Source organism: Sarcophilus harrisii, chromosome 5 (genome assembly GCF_902635505.1).
Source record: "Sarcophilus harrisii chromosome 5, mSarHar1.11, whole genome shotgun sequence".
NCBI lineage: Eukaryota > Metazoa > Chordata > Mammalia > Dasyuromorphia > Dasyuridae > Sarcophilus > Sarcophilus harrisii.
In genome coordinates, this window is record NC_045430.1 from 11305205 (window position 1) to 11330389 (window position 25185).

Here is a 25185-nt window from a genome sequence, read left to right on the forward strand (position 1 = left end):
GTTAAGAAGTCCTGCTCTAAAAGTTTATCAACTGCTGACCATGGGATCAAAGGACCTTTACAACAGAACCCATTCCCCAGTGCAGCCAGGGTGGTTCTGGGACCCACACGTCCCCTCAGTAGCACTGGCACATCCTGAGTAAGGGCCTCCCAGAGGCAGCAGTGATGCCTGCCCAGCCAGGCTCCTGGGAGAGTCTAGAGAGTCTAGGGTGACAATCCGTATCAGATATGAATTTTTTCAGATGGCCAGCAGTCTCAAGGCTGCCAGGGAGGACCTGAGCCTTTCTGGTCTTGACCCTTTCATCACACATAAATGCAAAGAGGCAGACAACAAGTGGAAAGCTGGATCTTGGACTTGTAGTCACACAGGTCCTCAGCTCTGCCTCTTCTCCCCATCTTCCATGCGGACGCCCTCAGTAGATACGTTGTGTTTCACTTTCTACATATGTTATCTTCCTCAAGAGATGGGAAACTTCTCAATGGCAGAACATTCTGCTTTTGTCTTTTCCTCTTTTGCTCAATGACTGGCACACAGTAGGTGCTTACCAAACATTTACTGAATGGACAAACTTCCCTTCTTTCTAGTGAGTTGGTTAGAAGAGAAAAAGCCCATTTTCAGCCAGAAATTCTTCTAGCATCACATTCTTTAGGGCAGGATCAAAGATACAGAGGCACAATATGAATCCAAAGTAACTACTAGAATCAGGTTGGATGCCTGAACCTTTGAAAGCTAAATAAGGAGTCACCTTTATCTGTCGCTTGCAGATAGATATAAAAAACTACCTTTATGTTAAAAGAAACAGTAATGGAGGAGGTCATTTTCCTAATGCACTCAGATCCTTTACTAACATCTTTCTCTGAAGGCTCAAGGTATAGGCAGATAGAGGAGACTTGGCTTCTCAGAAGTTCAGAATCTCAGAAGAGGTCCCCAGACCTCTCCCTGCCTTCTTTGTGGCGATATACAACCACAAGGAGGGCCCGGGGGCTTATAGTCTCACACTTTTTCTATGGCCTTGTAGTTTTGCTGAATATTTCCCCCCCTTTTACTCTTTTTGTCAAAAATAAAGGACGTCTCCCTGGAAAGTGCAAAGGAGAAGGCCACACTGAGGAAATGTAGGACGTGGAGACAAGACACTGGTATAAATTTATTTTTCTTAGAAGTTATGCTATAAGGATACAAATTCTGTTCTGCCCTTCCAAATATGAAAGGCATTAGCTGTATCAGATCTAAAACCATATTATGAAGCAGTGGTCATCAAAACCATTTAGAACTGGCTAAGAAATAGAGCAGTAAATCAGTGGAATAGGTTAGGGTCAAATGACACAATAATTAATGGCTATAGTAATCGAGTGTTTAATAAACCCAAAGATCCCAGCTTCTGGGATAACAACTCACTAATTGACAAAAATTGCTGGGAACACTAGGAAACAATATGGCAGAAACTAGGGATTGACCAAAATGTAACACCCTATGCCAAGATAAGGTCAAAATGGGTTCATGATACCATAAACAAATTAGGAGAATAAAAAATAGTCTGCCTCTCAGATCTGTGGAGAAAGAAGGAATTTATAGCCAAAGAAGAACTAGAAAACATCATGAAATGCAAAAATGGATAATTCTGATTATATTAAATTAAAAAGTTTTTGTACAAACAAAACCACTGCAGTCAAGATCAGAAGTGAAACAGAAAAAACTGGGGGGGAAAAACTCTCTAGTGTTTCTGATAAAAGTCTCCTTTCTAAAATACATAGGGAATTGACTCAAATTTATAAGAATACAAGCCATTCCCCAACTGATAAATGGTCAAAGGATATGAATAATTTTCAGATGAAGAAATTAAAACCATTTCTAGTCATGAAAAAAATGCTCTAAATCACTACTGATCAAAGAAATGCAAAGACAACTCTGAGGTACCACTTCCCACCTCTCAGATTGGCTAAGATGACAGGAAAAGATGACGATAAATGTTGGAGGGGATGTGGGAAAACTGGGACACTGATACATTGTTGGTGAGTTGTGAACTGATGCATCCCTTTTGGAAAACAATTTCTTACTATGTCCAAAGAGCTATCAAACTGTGCATTCCTTTTGATTTAGTAGTATCTCTCCTGGGTCTGCATGCCAAAGGGATTATTTTTTTTAAAAAGGGAAAAGAGGGGCAAGCTAGGTGCCATGGATAGAGCACCAGCCCAAAAGTCAGTAGGACCCGAGTTCAAATTTGACCTCAGACACTTAACACCTCCTAGCTGTGTGACCCTGGGCGAGTCACTTAACCCCAATTGCCCTAGCAAAATAAATAAATGAATGAATAAAAGGGAAAAGCCATGTGCAAAAATGTTTGAGCAGTTCTTTTGGTAATGATGGAGAACTGGAAATTGAATGGATGTCCATCAGTTGGGGAATGGCTGAATAAATTATGGCATGTGAACGTAATAGAATATTATTGTTCTATAAGAAATGATCATGCAGGATCATTTCAGAAAGGCCTGGAAAGATTTACATGAACTGACGCTAAGTGAAGTGAACTGAACCAAGAGAACATTGTACATAGCAACAATAAAGATCATGTGATGATCAACTGTGATGGCCTTGGCTCTATTCAACAATGAGGTGATTTTGCCAATTCCAATAGACTTATGATGGAGAGAGCCATTCACATCCAGAGAGAGAATGATAGAGGTTGAATGTGGATAAAAGCATAGTATTTTCAATTTTGTTGTTGTTATTGTTTGTTTGCTTTTTTTTTTCCTTTCTAATTTTTCTCATGCAGCATGACATATGTGGAAATACATTTTAAAAAACTGCACATATTTAAGTTTTGTCAGATTACTTGCTGTCTAGAGGAAGGAGGTGGGGGGAGGGAGAAAAGTTTGAAAACAATGTTTTGGAAGAGTGCTGAAAATTATCTTAGTATCTATTTTGAAAAATAAGGAGCTATTATTATTATTAAAAAATAAAAAAATTTTTTTAAAAAGAAAGATATTCTACATGGCACTGGTGATGTACCCAGCTAGCTCAGCTTGAAAATGGTTAAGGTCAGCTTGACTGGCCCCGGGATGATCAGTTTTTTGTCCAATGCACTCTCACTTATGGGCTAGAGAACAATAATTTGTTGTGAAGAGGGATCCAGAAGGACAAAATTATACATCCTTTACAGGAAATATGATTCTAACTTTCTAGAAGCTCCTGAGATATCATCCATACATGGTATCATCTAATTCTAAAAGGTGAACTTGGGGCAGAGCTAGGTGGTACAGTGGATAGAGCACCAGTCCTGAAGTTCAGGGGAACCAGAGTTCAAATTTGGCCTCAGACACTTAACACTTCCTAGCTGTGTGATCCTAGGCAAATCACTTATCCCCAGTTGCCTCAGCCAAAAAAAAAAGAAGAAGAAAAGAAAGAAAAAGGTGAACTCTAGTTTGATGGGAAAATATCTTTAACTTTGTTTCCTAATTAATCATAATTTCAGTATTCTGATCTTTAATCATTAAAGTCATTATATCCTCTTTATTTGGTGGTTCTTTACTTTTCAAAGCATTCTATGCAGAGCTAATATATTTCATGACCCATTTTTCTACTTTGTAAACTTTGTAACCTCTTCACTTAACAACCCCGCATTTGGGGTCAAGAATCTGAGTTAGCACTAGGCCTGTATCCCAAAGAGACCATAAAAGAAAAAGGACTCACATATATAAAAATGTTTATGGCAGCTCTTTTTTACTGGCAAGAAAATGAAAATTAAGTGGACGCCGATCAATTGGGGAATGACTGAATAAATTATGGTATATGAATGTTCTATAAGAAATGATCAGCAGGATGATTTCAGAAAGGCCTGGAAAGGCTCACATGAATTGATGCTAAGTGAATAGAGAGCCAAGAGAACATTGTACACAGCAATGATAAGATTATGCGATGATCAACTCCAATGTTTGTGGCTCTTTTCAACAATGAGGTGATTCATGCCAATTTTAATAGACTTGCAATGAAAAGAGCCATCTGCATTCAGAAAGAGGACTATGGGAACTGAATGTCGGTCACAACATAGTATTTTCATCTTTTATTGTGGTTGTTTGCTTGCCTTTTTTTTTCCTTATTTTTTTTCCTCTGATCTGATTTTTCTTGTGCAGTATAATTAGTGTGGAAATATGTATAGAGGAATTGCATGTTTAACACATATTGAGATTGCTTGCTGACCAGGGGAAGGGACTGGGGGGAAAAAGAGAGAAAAATTTGTAACACCAGGTTTTGCAAGGGTAAATGCTGCAAACTATCTTTGCATGTATTTTGAAAATTAAAAGCTATTATCAACTAAAATTTTTTTAGAAAAATTGATAAGCAGGTTGATTTCAGCAAATACTAGGAAGACTTACATGACCGGATGCTAGTGAAGTGAGCAGAACCAAGAGAACACTGTATACAGTTAACAAAAATTATGTGATGATTAACTATGATGGACTTGGCTCTTTTCAACAATGTGGTGATTCAAGGCAATTCCAATAGATTTGGGATGGAAAATGCCATCCGCATCCAGAGAGAGAACTATGGAGCCTGCATGTGATTAAAAGCATATTATTTTCACCTTTTTTTGTTTGCTTGCTTTTTTTTTTCCTCTTATAGTTTTTCCCCCCTTTTGATCTGGCTTTTTCTTGTACAGCATGACAAATATAGAAATATGTTCAAAAGAATTGCACAAATTTAACCTGTATCAGATTGCTTGCTGTTTTGAGGAAGGGGAGCAGTAAGGGAGAGAGAAATGTGAAACACAAAAAAGAAAGAAAAAAATTGGGAACACAAATTTCAGCATTATAAAAATGAATGTAGAAAACTATTTTGACATGTATTTGGAAAAGAAAAATATTTCTGTGGGGAAAAAAAAAACTTGAATTAACTATCTAGCTCTGACTTCGACTATGTACATTAACAACTTCCAACAAAAACCTAAAATTAAAAAAAAAAAACCCACTATGACTCAAGTTTTGGTAAATTGTTTATGCTTGAGTGCTACTCATCTTATTTTATCTACCCTCAAAATACAGACCAGGTAGTCAAGGACAAAAGAATGGTGGATGAGGAGATGATAGCAGGAAAAAGATAAATAAAATAAAGATTTTTATACCAATGAATGCTCTTAGGATGTCTACCATGAGTCATTATGGCTAGTTGGCTAACCAACTGCAATGCATTCTTTGGCCATGATGAGTCATGTCATAGATTAAAAGAAAAGGAACCAAATCTAGCATCTCGAGAACAGAGCAAGTAAAATTTCCACTTTCCCAATCTTTTAATAAATGAATCTGATAGATTCAGCACACTTGGATCCATCTTCCCTTGCAAGCCCCTTTTACCTTCATTTGTTGTTTCTTGCCTCCTTGCCCCCAGCCTGCTGAATTATGAGAGGAGCTGCTTCCCTGAGAGCCTGCGGTGTTCCAAACTCCTCCATCATCATCTTCTTCCCAGCTGGGATGGCGGGTCCCTGTCACCGGCCCATCGCTCTCCCCCCATCCATCTTGCATAGATTTGGAGTCTTTAAGGAAAAAAAAAATCAACATTTAGTAATTATGGCCAAGGGCTTAGGAAGGCTTCACCACAGAGCCATCCTACCATTGTTGCCGAGACTAACCCAATGCATCATGTCTCCCTTACCTAGCATGCCCTTCTCCCTGGAGAGTCAGACCCACTCACATTCAATGAGCGCTTGTTCCCCAGTAGCCCAGTGATACACAGAGTACAGGCTGTGTCACCACTTTGTGGAGGAGGAAATTGAAGTACCATCAAGATGACACATGGGGTAGGGGAGAAGGGAAGCAACCCCTAGAGCTCAGGGCCTCTGCCCACTCCGGCTATATATACCATGGATGTCTTGGATTCTGTCTGGATAAAACTTTGGGTACTGCAGATCTGGGGTGCCATGGAACTCCTCATTTGAAATGTAGGGGAGGAGAAAAGAGGGCCAAGAAAAACCGACTACAGGAGAAGGAAAAGAAAATGTACAGGACAGAGACGCAAAGGAGATCACTAGAAATTTGTTAGAGGTGAATGGGGTTTGGGCAGAGAAAGTAAGGCAATAAAGTCTTAGGGAGGGGGGAAGAGGTGGGAACAGAGAGGGAGTCTGTCCAAGAGGGAGAGTCTTCTATTGAAATCTAGCTCAGAAGTTAGGGAAAGAAACAAGACGTCACTGCTTAAGCCAGTACTAGCCCTCCCCACTGTCTTCAACAGCTTTTAGATTAAGGCTAAATTGTTTTAGTAATTCAAGTAGTTGGGGATAGTTTCAAGTTCAATTTGGAAAAAAAATACATTAATGCAAACCAAGTCTACCTCTAAATTTCCATTTCCTAAAATTGCAAGGTATGTGAAGAGAGGGTAATAAAGTTAAGTCATTTAAATCTCTTTATTGCAGAAATGCGGCACTTTCTGGCCTGTTCCCAATTCCATTACAGTTCACTGCTGTTTCTATGAGACTAACAGCTGTGATGATACCCACAAAGGGCCATTCAGATGTGCCAGGCTGATTCCCATATGATGGGCTCTATCGCATCCCAAATGATGCCCTGAATGAAGTGGTCCCATCTTTTGATGCTGTTGGTTACCCAAGACACAAGGGCATCAGAAGAGTCCAGAAAGTACCTCTCCCTCCCCACCAGCCTTGCACCTCTGTCTGTCTCATTGACAGAGGTAACAGTGACAAATAATGGGAAAATGTTCTCCCTTTCTTTGAGTATAGCCCCTAGGACTGACTTTTAGATACATTAGATTAAGTACCAATATATATGATTGAGATTGAGTAGAAACATGTGGATAATGTTTCCTTTGGCATTCAGAGAAAAACTGGACGTTCCTTTCAAAGATCTGGGGGAAAACCTATACAAAATACTATTTCTTAGTAAACAGTTCCTTAAGATAAGCCATTATCTACTTACCTTTCTCTACATATAAACACACAAAAATAGTCTAGAGAGCAAAAGAACAGAGAGCAAGAAATTTGAAATCTACTTGAAGGAACAACAAACTATAGGAAAAGTAAAGATCTGGCTTGGGGTACAGGCACACATAGGAAAGGCAATAATTATGGCTGAAGGATTAACCTGGATGTGCCTGACCCTAGAGGGCAGAGGTTATTGGGAAGAAGAACTCTTCTCAATAGGAAGAGGATCTTTTTCAGCGATCCATACCTAAGGGGCTGTTTGTGTCCAGGACATTGAAAGAAAGGGAAGAGAGGGGGCAGGAAATGGGGCTCGCCTATTTCATGGAGGAGTTGGACTACAAAAACTCCAAGGTCATAAGACCAGGAATGATCCTATTCATCTTAAAGACTAAAATTTGAAAAAGTTTTTGTTCAGAGAATTAGCAGAACACGCCAGTAACTAGTTTTATGTCTGGGGCAAAGGCCTGGTTTGGGCACACACAGGAGTCCTGGGTAAGGGTGCTATCATAAACACTGAAGCAGACATTCCCACATGGGCACCTGAACCTGGAAGGGAGATTCTCTGAGTCTGAAGTAGAGTTGAGACAATGGAATGGGGAGAATGGAAGAAGGGAGAGCTTAGCTTTGGGACAGTTCTACAAAACTGGGCTGGGAGACGCTGGCTTCCAACATCAAAAAAACCCATCTCTCCCACAGAAATTGAACTCTGATTTTTATTAGCAAAGTCAGAGTAAAAACTAGAATGTTCATGAATGTACTCGAGGGACACTTTATTGGAGAGATTTCTATTGTCCAAAGCGAAAGATGCCTGAGCTTTCAAAACTAAGCAGGTCAACTTACTTGCAGACATAGCCAACCACTTAGTTTTTAAGTTTTCTGTCTTTCTGGAAGGACCAAGTCTTTCCAGTTCAGGCAAGATCCTCCTTCTAATTATGGAGTCATCTGAATGCTGAACTGAGAATGAACAAAAGCAACCCATGTTCACTGATATGCCATTCTCCAAGATTTGAAAAGTTCTTTAGGTTTACTAACGTAATCAAACCAAGGGACAACACAATAAAATTGCGACTGGAAAGAAAATAGACATTGGAAAAGTTTGGAGAAACTGAAAACAAGTGAAAATGGACACTTGGTATAATCTACTCAATATGACCACAAATTCTACAACCCGGCCTGTTATCGTGACAGCAGCTCCAGAGAGGGCAGAGACCCCAGGTTGAGTGTCTGCCCAGCCCAAGAAGACTACCTTCCTTTACTTGTACCATCTCCAGTGACGAGTCACATACTTGGAGAGCTCCCTTGAGCGTCACTTATGGACTCCCATTCTGCTGTCAGAGTATTCTCATTTTGAGGACATTTTCCCTTATCAAGAGTAATAATATCTGCTTCTCCAAAACAGAGCACCTGTCCTAAATTCCACCCTCTCTAGTCAAATAATGATTTCCCCCCTCTGATTAGAAATATTTAAAACACACACAAAGACACACACAGATACACAATAAGAGAAACAGTCAGATACAGATAGATAGGAAAAAAGCAGAGGGAGAGAGATGAGTAAAGAGACAGAAAGGGGCAAAGGAGACAGGGAGAGATGGAGAGAATCAGATACAGAGGACAGAAACAGAGAACTAGAGACAGAGAAGGAAGGAGAGAGACAGAGACAAAAAACAGAGGGAATACAGAAGACTCTCTTGGAGGTAACTATTTCTCTGTGTGCTTATGTCTGAAACGCAAGCATATGGAAAAACCAGGATAGTGGAGGGAATAACAGCACACACCCAATGAAAAGAGATCACTTCACTACTTTGCACAGAAATGAGATGATCTGTATATTATAAATTATACATGCAATAGCTTTAGAATGTTCCAGGTGAGAGAGAGAAGACCTAAATTATTACACATTATTATGAAGTCAGCATATGTCAATAGCCTTGACTGAAAATTCTAACCCTCCAAGGATTTTACGTTATAAATTTTGTAGCTCAGAACATCCAGAGCCCCCATTTATGCAATCCTGGCTTCCAAGTTTGTCGAGCACTTTTCTCACACCATCTGGTGAAGGAACAGTGCCTACATTATCCCTATTTCTCTGATAAGAAAGCCCATGTAAGGCAGACGGTGAAAGGGCCAAAGGAAGATTCATTCCCAGCCTTGTGATTCCAGGGCCCACGCTCTCAACATCAACCTTGACCTCAGTATACCCAGTTACAGATAACCCATTTTTGCAGTTCTAAAATTCTGGAGCCCATCTAAACGTAGTGTCAGGACTGAATCACCCATGCAACCCTCATCACACTAGAGAATCCCAGGACCCTTCAGGTGACAACCCCGCCCATACTCACTAGGTTTCATGGCATTTGGAGCACTGGAGGGGGTGCTACCCCAGCCTGTAGAGGATGCTCCCGTCTCATCCATGTCACCCCACCCAGGGCTGGCTTCGTTTGGCTCACCCCAAGCTGATGTACCATTATCTGGAGCAGGTGGTGTGCTTTTGCTCCAGACTATAAAGAGAAAGAAAAGGTTTTTTTTTTTGTTTGTTTTGTTTTTTGATTAATCATTTACTAAGTAAAACAATTTTTTTTGGTATTTAATGGTGCACCATAAAAATATGTCTGGGTTCTCAGTCTCTTGTAGAAAAATACTAGGCTAAAATGGACACGCTAGAGGAGGGCCATATCTCTGTGTCTTGAGCAAATTTTTGCTTTTTTTTTTTTTTAAACTAAATTAAGGAGCTGAGTGAATTATACTACAGATTATACTTGAACTCTTGCAAAACAAGCAGCACAAGCTGTGAATTCCAAACCCAGGAAATGAATGACCAAGGTTTCTGCCTCAAAACAGAGATGGGAGCTTATCGTCATCCTTGTGATCCTGAATGGACACAAACCATTCTTCTGAAGGCCTGCAAAATTCCTGTACCCAAAAGACCAGCAGGGAAAGCAAGGCTTCAGAAGCCCTTGGGCAGCCAAGGTACCTTTTCTCTCCTTGATATTGGTCCTGTTCTTGTGGATCTTCCTAACACTGACAGAGCTGGAAAAATGCTCCAGAGGTAAGCAAACACAGGGCCCTCACGTTTTACAAAAAAAAGGAAACAGGCCCACAGAGAGTTCAATGACCTATCAGCCAGTGGCACGGATGGCCCCCATTCTTCCTTGCTCCCCAGTAATCTATGTTGTGAGAAATAATCCCAAACCATTGGGTAAAGCAAGAGTAGATGGCCCTCAATCTTCTTGGGGCTAAATGCTTATAAACACCGCTCCCCCTCCTCCCCCCAATATAGTGATCAAATCCTCTCATGAGATCCAAATCATGGCAGCCGGCTCCTTCTCCAAGGAGCTGAGCCAAACCAAGCCATAGGGAAGCCTGAGATGCCGGGAGTGGGTATGATCCCAAGCCACCAAGCGTGGCCTTTACAATCCCGGCCCAGTGATGTGGGGACAGAGCGGCTCAGACTGACCTGATGATGCTTTGCTCGTCATTGGGGTGGGCAGGCTTTGTTCTCGTGGGGCCTGACCCCCCTGAGAATTCTTGTCCCACAGGTTCACATTCTTGTAGTTGTAACTGCTCGGGTCTCCCCAGGCTGACGTGCCGTCATCGATGTCCATCTTCCTGCTGATGGACTGAGGGGAAGGCTCTTCCCAGCCGCTGGGCTCCTCGTCCTTGGAGGCCGATGGCTGTGGCCCACCGCTCCAGCTGGGGTTGGGGGGGCGCCCGTTGCCCGGTGGAGGTGGTTGGGGCGGGGCCCCCCAGGAGCTGGAGGCCTCCTGCTGCGGCTGCGGTGGTGGCGGCTGCTGCTGCTGTGGCGGCTGTTGGTGCTGTTTGTTCCAGGAATTGGACTGCCGGGCCGTCTCGTTCGTCCAGGCCGGAGACCTTTTGCAATCGTCCCATCCACTTTTTGACGCCAAGTTTGCATTCCCACCGTTTCCCCAAGTCCCGATTTCATTCTGGCCTCCTTCACCCCAACCAGAAGCCGGTTTACTTCCCGATCCCTCCCAGTTACTGTTCTTCGACTGATCGACTTCTTCTCCCCATCCGTTCTTTCCCGACGTCCATCCTTGGCTAGGCTGGCGCCCTCCCCAGCCCTGATCTTTGCCAGAATTGTCGTTCCATGAGGAAGATGCCTTCTCCTCTGGTCTCGCTGCTCCCCAGTTGGAGGAGTTATTGTTCTTATAATCGTTCCATCCCCCCGTGTTTTTGGGGTCTTTCCATTCTGTAGGGGTCGAGAGCTCACCCCATCCAGACTTGATTTGATTGCTTTGGCTGGGTCCATCTCCCCAGCCCCCTGAGTTCTTTGTCTGTGTGGTAGAGCTCTCCCACCCCTCTGTCCCTTTGTCAGATTTCCCCTCGGGCCTCGGCATCTCTTCGATATCCCAAATTGTATCCTGTTTAATTTGAGTTTGGCCCCAGCCGGTGTTGGACAGCACCCGGGGGTCCAGGTCGGTCCGGCTCAGCAGAGTCTGCAAGACCGCCTGGCTGTCGGGATGGTTGGGCCTATATGAGCGGCGCCCGGAATTGTGACTGTCACTGCTTCCTGCTTTGTGGTTGCTTCCAGTGCTCTGACCGCCAACTTCGCTTCCTGTGGAGCTCGAAGATCTCCCCCAACAGGGAGCCTGGGAATTGCCTTGGTTTTCAGGGAGGGGGTGGCCCTTTGGATTGTCCCATGCTCCAGTGCTAGAATTTGGTTGGTTTGGACCACTCCATTCTCCAATCTTTAACTCGTCAGACCCAGGCGGCTGTTTCCATTCTCCCTGAGAGACCCCAGATGTCATTTTGTTCCCTTCACCCCATTTGCTTTCGTTTGGGTCCGGCGGGCCAAAGTTCCAGGACCCACCAGCCGTAGACCTGCCACTGTTCTCCCAAGAGTCATTTTTGGAGCCAGCAGATTTCTGGACAGAGGCGCCTTTCCAGGCATCCTCTCGCTCCTTTCCATTGTTCCCATTGTTTCCAGAGTTGCTTTGTCCAGAGACGGTGTCAGTTCCAGAAGCCCCCCTGCCTGTACCCCGAGCCCCAGCATTCCCCGGCTGCCTGTCTCCAGTGCTCTGTGAAGGGGCATCCGTGCCCCGGGAGCAGCCCCCCAAGCCCGCCCCAAAGGGCACCCCCTTGTTCTCAGGGGGGTTTGGTGAGCTTAAGTTCAAGGAGTTAGTGTTTCCATTTTTTGGTCCATCAGTGTTATGAACTGGAGCCTGTTCTCGGCCAGAGATGACATAGTTCACACCGGCGCTGCTCTCCATCTTGGCTGCCTGCGCGCCGGGGCTGCCACTCTCGGCCTCCGGGGCTCCCTTCCGACTGCCGCTCTCCTGTACCAGCGCGGGCCAGGCAGACGGGTTGCTATTTGGGTTGAAGTTGCTGAAGCCTGAAGCAGGACCAAGCCGCTCCTGACCCCCAACGCTCCTCCAGTTCCCAAGTGCGTTGTTGCTTTCTGCAGCAGAGATGGAAGGTGGAACAGACTTGGCCTTGGGGTCAGACTTCCAGACCCCAAGATTACATTCGTTCCCAGAACTCCCGGAGGAGCCCTGGCTTCCTTTTCCTTTGTGACTAGTGGTGCTTCCTGGCAGAGGGCTTTTCTCAGAGCCAGGGTTCGAGGCACTGTTGTTCTCGGTGGTGTTCTCGGAAGGAGCCTCAGGGTCTTTGCTGGCAATACAAGGCCACTCTTCCATGTCAGACCCGTCTACAATCACCTTGTCCCAGGTGGGAGTGGGGTTGGCAGCAGCGCCGTTGCTGGAGGAGGCTCCTGGGCCCCAAGTGGAATTTGCATAATTTGAAGCAGCAGCACCTCCAATGGATGAATCTGAAAAAGAGATTTTGTCATTTGCACAGTTCACCAGATTAGCTGTTTTTATTCATCCAATTATTTTCTGAATTTTAATTTACAACCAAGTCTTATTAAATGATGGGAAAATTTTTACAAAAAAACCATGATAATGGGAGCACAGAAAGCTCAACTAACATGTGAGTACTGCATTTTAAGATGATAACTAACAATTTAACACATACTTTAGCATATTTAACATGAATGGGACTACCTGCCATCTAGGGGAGGAATTGGAGGGAAGGAGAGGGAAAGTTGGAACAGAAGGTTTTGCAAGGGTCAGTGCTGAAAAATTACCCATGCATATGTCTTGTAAATAAAAAGCTATAATTAAAGAAAAAAAAGATAATAACTAACAGTCTATGTAAAAGTGGGGTTTCTTAGTTTGAATCCTACTTCTTTATTTTTAGGGCAAGAGGAACTCTTGCAGAAACTCTGTCCATGCCCAATCCCCAAAGTTTTGCTAGGATTCACCTTTAACTATCTTAATATTAAAAAAATGTTGTCATCTTTATATAGGGTGATGTTGATAAGCAGGAGACAATGGAAGTGTTTGGGATCCGCAATACTGGTAGATGAATGAAGTCTAAATAGAGACTGGGAATTTCACATCCCAATACAATAAAATCATTTGAAAACTTTGCTTTACTTAATATTAATAAATCTATCTCTTCAAGACTTAAGCAAAAAGTTTCATCTTCAGCTTTCTGGTGTAACAGTCTAGAAGAACACTGAGTAACTTCCAAGAATGGAGATGTTGGGCTCTATAAGACAGAGCATGGGGATGGATAAAAGCCGCTGGCCACTTCTTAATGGCCCTGCCACCAGGCTTTGTGTCCGGTTCCAGCTGCTTCCTAGTCACAGCCCAGGTGGGACATATCCACCTGAAATATAGGGAACAGGCCTGGGCTGCTTCTTGTTTGTCTCCCTATGATGTCTTTCATCATAAAAACCATCATATAATCCTGAAATTTTATATGGATTGTACCATCACAGCATGTACTTTTGACTGATCCCCTGAGTCAGAAAGCATAGCACCTTCTGACAACAACCAATCAACAAACCTTGTCCAAATGCTTACAGTGTCCCATGTAAGTGCGGGGGGTAGAAGAATATACAGGAATTTGCATTTTATCCGGGGAAACCATATGTATATGTAAATTAAATATCAAATGGACACAAAGTACATTCCAAGAGCATTTGAAGGGAAGGAAGGGGAAAGACACTATTAGCAAGCAGCTGGGCAGAGGGGATTCAAGCACTTGGTGGTTATTTGATCCTAAAATCTGCCATTCTGGAGACTTCTTTTTCGGCCTCGTTTCTGAAAACAACCTCCAAACAATTTTTTTTAAAGGCCATACCAATTACAAGCCTGCCTAGCATAGTGCTGGGCACATCCTGGGTACTTAAGCATCTGATGCCTTCTGTCCAGCTTCTTCCAGATCTGTGATCAAGGAAACACTGAGAACTGTGAGAGGGGTAAGCTTTGATTTCTGGTATGGGCAGAATAAAGTTGAAAATATAGTAAAAATAATACAAGTAGGTGTTGAAAATCCTGTGAGGCTCACATATAAGGCCCAGGAGGAGGGAAGAAGGCGGTATCTGGGGTAGACCCTAAAGTGAAGGCCTGCCACTTCCCACTGCTTCTGGTTTATAAGCATCAAATTGTAGCCTTACAAAAATAACAAAAACAAACTTTTGTTGCATCTTTCTCCTGATCCAAGAACTTACTCTGTGTACCTCTTAAGAGCTATGGTCAAAGAAAAGCAATAAGTCCCATCTGGGAAAGAGAGAAAGTCTGGGGCTGACAACAATTCCCAAGTGCGCCCGCAGCTTCTGGGCCTCTCTGGAGAAAGACAAGTGAGAAACAGGACACCGTGATGGACTCACTCACCGTGCTGAAGAGCATTCTGGGGACACAGCGCTCTCTCACTCTGGTGGCAGAGCAGATACAGCTAACTAGCACCCCGCTCCCCCACACAGCTCACGCTCTTTCTGGGAGGTTGCCCTCTGGGCACTTTCCCGGCTGCCACGTCTGCTCCTTACCTGTTGCAGGCCCACTCTCACTTTGCAGCAGGGTTCCTGTCACTTGTGCGTTGTTGGGGTTTGCTCCAGGTGTGGTGGAGGGAGGAGGCCCAGCCCCACCCCCAAGGAGCATACAGGAGGGTGGAGGGGGCTGCCCGCGTTTTAGTAACACTTTGTGGTCCTGCTGGCAACGGAATCGCGGCGGCACCTCCCGAGGCATGTAGCGGGCGGCGCTTGGCGGTTGTCCGTTCGGCACTGCCACCCTTTTGGCATTGTTGCCACCATTGACTGGTGGCGATGGAGAGCTGCCAATTGGGCTGGCGGCCGTTGGTTGGCTTAAACTTGGTTTCGTCACTTCGGGCACTGAAAGTGGTAGGAAAATAAATCCATTAAATTAAATACATTTTTCTGCAACAGGTGCACATAAACTCACAGAAGAATCAATATAGACACTTCCTTTTCCCTTCAGAATATTCTAAAAGAATTCTGCATTTTTGTTTTCTATGGCATCTTCAGTATTCTATAAAATTTTTCCTAAAAAATAAATGATAATGATGTATTTTATAGCAATATGTATTGAGTTTACTCTAGCTAATCTGTTCATTAATTAATGTAGAATTCAATGAACTTCAACTTCAATAGAACTGCGCTCGGTACTAGGGACATGAAGATGACAAAACACAAAATAATTGTCCATGTTTTCATGGAGCTCACATCTAATGAAGGAGTAAAGCATGTATGCAGAGAACTACAGCAAGTTAAAATGTGGTCAAGACAAGAGAATAGAGGATCACACTTAGGAGTGAGGAACAGTCAAAAAAGAAAGAGACAGCCTGTCCAAGCCATGGAGTGAAAAGGTTCTAAGCCAGCTTGCCTTGCAAGGGAAAGCCAAAAGTGTTTTAGAACCCTAGCACACTGCTCTGGAAACAGAAGAAACAGAAGCCCAGAATCCCCTGCAAAGATGTCATCCGTGTACCAGTTCTCAGAGGGAATTTCTCCCTAAGCAGAGATCTTCTGCTCAAACTGACCCCAAGAGAAGAAGTCAGTATCACAACTGCTGGGAACCCCTCAGTAAGAATGATAAGAGATGAAAGCAACCCTTCAGAGAGACTTGGGAAGGTTTGCACGAACTGATGCCCTGGTTCTCCTCCCATTTCCCTCAGCAATAGGATAACAACTCCATTAAGAGAGATGTCAGCACTCTGATCCACCAACGCAGGGACCAGCTAGAAAGCCCATCCCCGATCACCTGACAGAGAAAAGAAGGACTTACGATGCAAAACCAGACAAACATCTGTAGACATGGTCAACGATGTTTTGTGTGACCATGCACATTTATTACGAGGGGTTTCTTTTTCTTTTTCAATTGGTGAGGGAGAATAGCAAAAAGAGAAAACAAATGTTTTGTTAACTGGAAAAAATTAATAAAATAAATAAATACACGTTTAAAACAAGCTAAAGTACATAATAAATAAATTCTAAGGACACTAATATGGACATTCAAGTCATGCTGGGGCTCAGTGAAGGACCCAAGAAGGGATAGACCACTAGCTGCCAGGGGTATGATGGTGACCAGATGACAGGAAGAAGGCAGAAAACCTCAATCTTTATGGTGCTGTGCTTTTCTCAGCAAGGAAAAGGAGATTTAAATTGGGTTAGAGAGAGAACAAAGAGAGAAAACAGAAACCCCAATTCCCAAATAAATGAGGTGATAAGAAGAGTGACGATTCAGAAGAACTATGTAATGTATTTAAGGGCATGTTTAAAAAAAAAATCACTGCTGTGCTGTTATCTTTAAAAGTTCATGGTGAATCAAAGAGATGCTCTAGATTAGAGATTAGCAAATTCTCTGATTTCTCAGCAGAAGGCAGGAGAAGAAAAATAAATTCTTTATGCTGCAAATCCATTAACATAGACACTGGAAGCAGAGTACTATAATTTTTTAATGCAAAAAATGCCCTAATTATAAATTAATTATTCATTAAAACAGGACTTATATAAAGCAATAAAAGAACAATTTAAGTTATTTGAATTTACTTCCTTTATCTGTATAATCAAACTTAATTCCTTTGAAAATGTATTTTCAGACTAGTCCTCCAGGTAAGTTCATATTTCTATAATGATTTTCTTTTTAATTCCAAGGAACTGCCTTCATTGTCCTTTAAAAAAAAAATCCTTAAGCATTGACATTTTTCTGAAAGACCATTTTCAAAATGATCTAATATTAACAAAAAATCAAATCTTTGGTTAAGTTAAAATAGCACAATTAGGACTTTTGCTCATTTTAAATGATGAACTTGTAGATTTCAGAAATACCTGGAAAAACTATGAACTAATGCCAAGCAAAGTGAGCAGAACCAGGAGAATGTCATCCAAGTACTATATTAAAAAGATGATCTTAGTGAGAATTAAAGGGGAAATGGTGACCAAATTGAGTCAGTGTTGGTTCAAGAACAACTCCTATAGGATGAAATTAAATCAGTGTTAAGAGGGACTCTCAGACATGCAGGTGAATGCTACAGATTAGTATCCCAGGACTTCAGTGAGACACTTAAAATCTCTATAGAAAGCTGTAGACTGGACTCAGAAATTGCTTAAAGTTTTAAATCTGAAGGGAAGTGATGTAATCCTATGATATACCTCTGGATAGGTTTAGAGTTGATGAGGGCCTTAAAAATCTTCTATATGTTCTCTCATTTCACAGACAAGTAAACTGATTTTACCTGAGGTCGTAGGTGACAAATTTAGAGACTTCCAGTATTATGCTAATTAGTGAGCTTTTCTTTCCTATGTTACAAATTATTTTCTCTGTTAATCTTAGTGAGTGTATGGGTATGAACAGACTTTTTCCCCTCATATTCTCCATTTCCAATCTAAATCTAAATTAGAACTCCATGAAAAAAAATTTTCTTATCTCTCCTCAAAAAGATTCCAGTTGGGGCTGAGAATTTATCATCTGGACACCCTGCCATCTGTCCCTCTCTCTCCAGATCTGCCGGAAACTCTGGCCTTCGGTCAGGGTTCATGTCCAGAGGACTTCCATTTCTGGTCTAGAATGTCCAGGTTCCTTCCTCTACAAGAATCACACACACAAGAAATGGTTTCTTGTCACTACATTGGTTCCTTTTCAGGAGGCTTCTCAGGAAAGCCAGTTGCTTCTCCATTGTTCTTTATCAATCATGGCTCCTCTCACTGTATCAGATACACCTCTTGCCAGAAACTTTCCTTTTCAAAATCACAAAACTCGGCTGCCAATGACTTTGCCATGGCCCTCTTCCAATCCATCCCACACCTGAGAAAAGAAGGCTATCTATAACATCTAGTCCGGGTGGTCATTCAGCCTTCACATGGTCTCCCCGAGGCATTCCTCTGCACAGGAAGTGGTCCTTGCTCTGACTAATTTCTCCCGTAGCTTTCAAGCTCCTTCTGGAGCCAAAGAAAACACATGAATCCCTCTTCCAGGAGATAGGCCAGAGGGTCCCACTGGCTGTTCTAGCTCCACACTCAAAGGGCGGAGTCTTGGGACCAACAAGGCCCCGCCAGTCCCAGGCTCTTCTTCCACCTTCCAGTATGCTCCCTCTGCCTCTCTGGAGTCTCTTTCCACAGGCTCCCTCTTGAACTTTCTTTTGATCTTGGGTCGAAGAGAAGCAAAGCTTTCCTTAAGTCCCTGTAACTTTCTAATGGAAGATGAGCTTCTACTTCTTCCCTAGTGGCTGCCCCCTGGCATGGCTAACACATGACGCTGACTCTTGCTGTTTCTCAAGACTACCTGGTCTCTTGGGAATAGGAAGAGATGGAACAGACGCTGGAGGAGAGGACAGCAGAAAGTTTGTTGCTGGAAATTCTTGATTAAGTTCTTTTCCCACCATTATTTGAATAAATAATCACCAGACTAGGTGAAGTAACATGATCCTCTTGAAGGACAGACTAGAGGCAGCATGACCACTTCTGCACAGATCCCGGTGATCCAGGAGCTGAAGCCAAGAACCTTGGGAACAGACATGCTGCCAAGCCAGTGCCTTCTGTCATCACTGTGGGAAGCAGGCCCCGAGAAAGACGCAGCCTGGGATGGCTCCTTGCTCCAGGGGCTGCAGCCACAGCCGCACAAGATTCAGATAGAAACCTTCTTTTCACCAGTGGTCCAACATCAGAAAATGAAATTATTTCATCATTGGAAATGACATTAAAGGCCTGACCACCTACTTGATCCTGTAACCTAAGGCCCATGATCCGTTTCCATCTGACTGGCAGCTGAAACCTTCTCTATGTGTGAACTCTTTGAGAGCAGGGGCCGTGTTACTGTTCTACACAGGAATAGCCCCAGTGCTCAGCACAGTATTCTGCACATGATAAGTACCTTCAGTAATTCATTCATTCAAGCATTCATTTAATAATTAGCAGGGTCTCATCAAGTGCCAAAGGCAGCAATAACTTCCCTTGGCTGTTATCTGCAGATCTCTTCTCTCTTCAATAATGATTAGATATTGGCCATTCTGTACTTGTATGACTGTCTCTTTCCATCTTTTGTTCCAATTACTGTTGATGCCTCCCTTATTCTGACTTCCTGCTATCTAATATCAAGTCCTATCATTCTTTTTCGTTTCAGTTTTCTCAGGGACTTTTTACTCCAAAGATCCCAAATCCAGGCTGTCATCACCTCAAGCCTAGATAACTATAAGTCTCCAGCCTATATCTTTAGGGTCAGCATCCACCACATCCACATCCACCAACTTAATTTACTTAAAAATACTCTCCTCCTTAAAAATATACCAGATGACCCTTTCATGGCCTACCCCCATATTACAATTCTCCAGTCCAGACAAATCAGTCTCTTCGTTGCTCTGTTCTATTGCTGACACGATTTTTCCTTATTCTTTACAATGTCCTCCCCAGCTCTGCATGAAGAAGTCCTCCCCATCTGCTTCTGGACACCTAGGAAGTGAGAAGCCAGCCGATCCTTCCCATCACACAGCACTGGACCACAGATGCGATGTCTCTGGTGTGTGATGTCCCGTGTGTGAACATCACCTTCCTAACCGCAGTAGGCTCCTCCTGAGGACAAGGGCCATGGTTTTTATTGCTCTTGTATGCCCTCTAGTCTCACACACAAGGTGCTCCCAATTACACTTGCTGATACCATCTTACATGGCCAAATGAATCTGAAAGCATGTAGGCCATGTCCATAAGTTTACTGGGCCTAGGGCTAGAAGGAACCTTGAAGAGAACCCAATGAGACTTGAGAGCTTACACCCAGGATCTCAGATTAGGGCAGAGCTCGGACTAGAACCTGCTGCCTCAGTCTCTCAGGGTTCACTCCTTCTATTCTGATCTACTGCCTCCAAGTCAGATATCCCTGCTGGCTAACGTGGTGTTGAGAGCTGTCTAAGCAGGAAAAAAAAGAACATTCAAGACGAGGAGGAAACAAACTTTTTTAGGATTGTGTAGCAGCCTAAGATGGGAAAGGAAGGCAGAATGGCTGGCTGAGGGAAGAAATGAGATCTGGGAGGAAAGCAGGGAGAGATGGGGCCCGAAGCAGAGGGAAGAGGGACTGATTGGCCTTTTTCCTCTGACCAGAAGGAAGAAAAACTGAGTGCTAAGTTATTAATGATTGGAGAATGGGGGTAGAAGGTACTCGCAGTCAATCTTCTTCTTAGTGAAAAGACTTTTTAAAAGAGCTATTTCACCACTTCTCTGGGTCTTGGTTTTTCCATCTGAAAAATCATGAATTGAGAAGATAGCACCCCATTTTCTCCTAGCTGGAGAATTCTAGGACCTGATGAAAAGCTAGACTTTGGTCTCAATTCTCAACCCAAATCAAAGTCCTGCCTACCTACAGCCTACAAGGGCTGACTTAGACAAGCAGGTTAAAAAAACTGTCTTCTGCAAGTTGCTGACCCAGATTTGGATAAGAAGCAGCTTGGGGCAACCCGAACAGCAAGGGGCCCAGAAAGAAGAGAGAGCGAGTACGGATATTCTGGCTAGCAGCAGGCAGACAAGGGAACTAGATGTTTAGATGGGCTGGAAATAAGGAGAGTCAGCCATCTTTGTCTTAAATGATAATTAAGGAAGCAAGCCAGGGAAATCCCAGTCTATTTTTGGCTTCTGCATACCTAACATATTTCATAAAAATAAAGAAAAGACTATCACAGGCAGGGAGATTTCTGGTATCATCTTGGGTTATTTCCTTTCCTTTTCATTCCATGTTGGTATTAAATACTTGATTACTGAGTATCTTTTACATGTAAAACACTGTGCTAGGGCTGGGAAAGGAGACCAAGCCCCTGCTTTCTAAGACCTATGGTACTTATATTAAATCTATGGCCGAATGGCTGTGTGGGCACCAACAACTAGGAATTTTCTCTCCTACTTGCTGCCTCAAGACCATTGCTCTACCTGCCCTGTCTCTTTCCCTACCCATCTATTCTCTGGTGCCACAACTGACATTGTGCCTGGCTAAAAACCCCCAGGGTCATGCTACCCGCAACCTCCCACTCATTCTTCCTCCAGTCTCACTGGCAGCTTCAACAGCATGTGCAGCTTCAGTCCTATCTAATCCCAGAAGAAAGACTTCCCTTTCAAAAAAAAAAAAAAAAAAAAAAAAAAAAAAAAAAAGGAGACAGCACAAGATTCTGGGTTTTCCTTTGAAATGTGGGTAAATCTTAACTTTCATTCCTTAGAAAATTCAACTTCCCCCTCATATCGTTACACATAGAAAGAGACAAAGAAAAACAGAAAGAAAGAAGAAGAAAGTATGAGAAAGAAAGAGAAACAGAGAGAGAGAGAGAGAGAAAGAGAGAAAGAGAAAGAGAGAGAGAGAGAAAAAGAGAGAAAGAAAGAGAGAAAGAGAGAGAAAGAGAAAGAAAGAAAAAGAAAGAAAGAAAGAAATGGTAGAAAGAGAGAGAGAGAAAGAGAGAGAGAGAGAAAGATTAAGGAGAGGAGAGGAGAATGTATGTATACATGTACATGTGTGTGTGGCAGGGTAAAGAAAAAGAAGGCGTCCAGGAGGAAGCTTCTGGATTAGGTGAGACACAGGAAGGTTTGTAAGGTCCTAAGAACAAAAATGAAGATGCAGTTCTAAATATAAGGGGAGCTCTTTAAAGAATTAGGGCCTAGCTCCTTTTACAATCCATGGACAACTTTCATCTGAGACTTCTAAAAACTTCAGAAGTTTGGAATTCTAAAAAAACTATTACTTTTATCATGTTTCACCCTAAATCCTAAAAATCCCTTGTTTATGTTACTTGTATTAAGGATGGTAGGAGAATAGGGGAGAAACGGAACATTTTCTGTCCCTTGGGGGCAAACCAACTCCTAGGGACCCCCAGGAGAAAAGGCTGATCAGGAGCAAAGAAACCTCTTTCTCAGGGCCTGAACACAGGCCAGAAGCCTTCTCTCTCTAGGGCTGGTAGAAGGTAGGAGTCCCTTTGTGTATCAGAGTTGTGAAAACCTCCCATTTATATCTCTCTCAGACCCAGGAGTCTGTCAGGATGTACTGGGAAAAAAAAATGGGAGCAGGGCTGACAGAATTACTTTCCCCTACTTGTCTTCACAGATCTTTCTTGCGAGGAGTCAAATACCAGCATATTTTAGATGACTTAAAGGATCCTGAATTTGGTTTAATTCCAGTATTCAATATATTAGAACTTCAGGAAATAAATGTGCACATAACTTTCCCAATTTAAGCCTACTTTCCCCATCAAATTAAAATGTACTACCTTTCTTTAAAAAGATATACTTTTCTTTTAGACCAGACAAAACATTTAACTTTCTTAGTTTTTAATTCTAAAGGGGAAGCACTAAGTTATATAGATCTTCAATTTAAAGACACTATATCCAATTACTTGCAATAAAAAAATATATATATATATTTTTTTACTATAAAAAATACTTCTCTTCTTGAAAAATGTCTAACAACCATACATGTACATGTACCATTTTGCTACCCAATGCCAGGCTTGATTCCAATTCAGCAAAAACCTAATTACTGTGCACAGAACTCTCCTTTCTTTTTCCAGAAAACTGGGAATTGACCTAGGAACATGAAGTAGGTGAAATACACATTTTAAAGGGTTCTTCTGAATTAAACAAGTAAATATAGTCTTACCTTTGGTTTTTTGTTCCGTGACCTGCAAAATAAACAGAAGTTACAAAAAGAGTATTAACATATTCTCCAATTCACTCCTATTAAATAAAAAGAAGAATTAAGGATTTTTATAAATGGATCCTTGTTACTGACAAGTCATAATTAGTCCAAGGGGGAACAGAATCTTCTTCTGCACTCTGATTCAATTCAACAAATGCAAAGACCAGGGCACTGTGCTCGCCAGGAGCTTTGCAAAGACAAAAGAGGGCATGGGGACTTATGGTAACCATTAGCAGACTGGGGGGTTCGACTGCCAGCGATACTGCAGGGAAAGAATCTAAACCAGGCAGGAAAACGCTGCCGTGCCTACCCTATGTGCAAAGCTGTATTAGAGTCTGTGAATCATTTCCCAGAGACGATAGTCAACCCTAATGGGTTGTGACAGAGAAGGTGGAACAAAGCGATTTCTATGATTGCTTTAGAATCTTTATAAAAACGGTGTCTCAGCTTGGCAAGTAGTAGATGCAAAATTTTGGTCACTATAATTCCTCAAATATCATTAAGGTGCATAACATTGAGAGATTTAAAATTAACCACAGGAACTAGAGATTTTTTTCTAAATAAGATTGATAAAACAAAATTTAAAAGTTATAAATCTTCAGTTGGAAAATATGAAGACTAACAATATCATAATATATTGTTATGAACAATGTAGAACAAACTCAAACTCAGATATGGTTAACCAAATCTAAAAGATAACTTCTAATGCCCGAAGAGGATAAATTTAATAAAAATGGTACAGGAAGATATAAATATGGAGGTCATCAACCTTAAAAGTTATACAAGCTGAAAACAAATTGGTTTAAGAAGGATCTGGATAAAATTCCCAGTTTATAGTCCATAATCCATTATTAAGGGAAGCCCGGGGAAGTGTGTGGTCCATACCTCTTCCCCAAAATAATTTCCTGTATCAGTCTTTTTATGTATCATGAATGGTGGTTCCCACTATTAGGAGCTGCAGAGAATGTCTACTGAAGAAAGCACAGTTCCCGGTAACCTATTTATTCAAAATAAGAATTAATCTACACCAAAACTGGCAGATAACTGCCACAGGCCAAGCTCTTCTCCTTCACAGTCTGAGCTTCCCATGAGTCTCCCCTGCTGTCACCTCAACATTCCAGTCTCAACAAAGCCTCTTACTCCCCACTCCCCCTTAACCTCTTGGGATCTCTACCTTCCAGGTACAGGCCAAGGCGCCCCCCCCTTTTTTATTTAGTGATTAGAACACAGCCTGTCCCTCAATAAAAGGTAAGCTCTTTGAGGACAGCCTGATGCTAGAGTTCTGGAGTCCCAGCTTCCATCACACCTCTAAAGGCTTATCATCTGTGTGCTTGTGACCAAAATATTTCCCTCCTGGTTTCTGAGTACACGTCAAAGCCCTAAGCTTCATTATTTTGGCATCCCTAGGACCTACCACAGAAGCGCCCAGCACACGGGAAAAGCACAAACAACACAAGCTAGCTGAATGAATCCTTTAAGTCCCAATACACCATGCCTCACATGTGGGATGTTTCCCACAGGAATAAGCTTCCAGGGTTAGAGACTCACTGTGGTCAGTGGTATTTGATACGCTACCAAAACCATGAAAAAACTGGAGGTCACAAAAGCTTCATATCCCCAAGCTTTGGCGTTTTGGGGTAAGTGTGATTTAAAAAAATAGGGATGCAGCAACAGGCATCCCCGCGATCCAGCCCTGCTACATCATCTATGTGCCTCCCAGGGTTGAGGTCCCCCCAAAATGAAAGAGGCAGCGCTCATTAAAGGAGCAAAGTTTCCTCTTCCCTCTCCTCCTCTGAGCTCTCGCACCCCCCCCCCCCCACTACAATCCAAACAGAAGCTGCTCTTTGGGATCTATTACAGCTCTCCCCACCATTTTATAATTTAAAGATGACAATGAGTGTTGGAAGGACTATCCTGGTCTTCCCTGTAAACTTTTTCTCCCTTAAAACTCCTTTGCAGGGTGGGAGGAGGGGAGCAAAAAATGTCACCTCCTTTGGGATTCTACCATCCAGTCACAACTAAGTGCAAACAGCAGGGATTTCCCATAGGGAAGGGCAAAACATGACAAGGAAGATGGCCAACTCTGACAGCCCAGGGCAGCCCATCCCAAAGACCGAAGCTCGCTGCCGGGACCCACTTTCACTTTGTGTGATGGCTCCCAAAGCCGATCTCACCCTGAGTCACAGGCTGTGCCCCATGACTTTCAGACAGGGAAACAGGGCCACCAAAGAGGAGAGGGCTTTGTTTAAAGGCAGTCAGCAAGTGTCACCAGGGACAAGTCACTTT

The 25185-nt window shown here is 42.7% G+C and overlaps 1 protein-coding gene across 10 annotated transcripts in view; it reads right to left on the minus strand.

Moving 5' to 3' along the window:
- The window catches only part of TNRC6B (trinucleotide repeat containing adaptor 6B), a 194224-nt gene that overhangs the window by 38840 nt on the left and 130199 nt on the right, over window positions 1-25185 (minus strand). For all 10 annotated transcript variants that reach the window (XM_031939131.1, XM_031939137.1, XM_031939129.1 and 7 more), the window contains 5 exons: window positions 22861-22882; window positions 14778-15119; window positions 10380-12710; window positions 9265-9423; window positions 5346-5524 (listed from right to left, as the gene is read on the minus strand). In XM_031939131.1, the coding sequence (XP_031794991.1) occupies window positions 5346-5524; window positions 9265-9423; window positions 10380-12710; window positions 14778-15119; window positions 22861-22882 (3033 nt within the window). The remainder of the gene's footprint in view (window positions 1-5345; window positions 5525-9264; window positions 9424-10379; window positions 12711-14777; window positions 15120-22860; window positions 22883-25185) is intronic.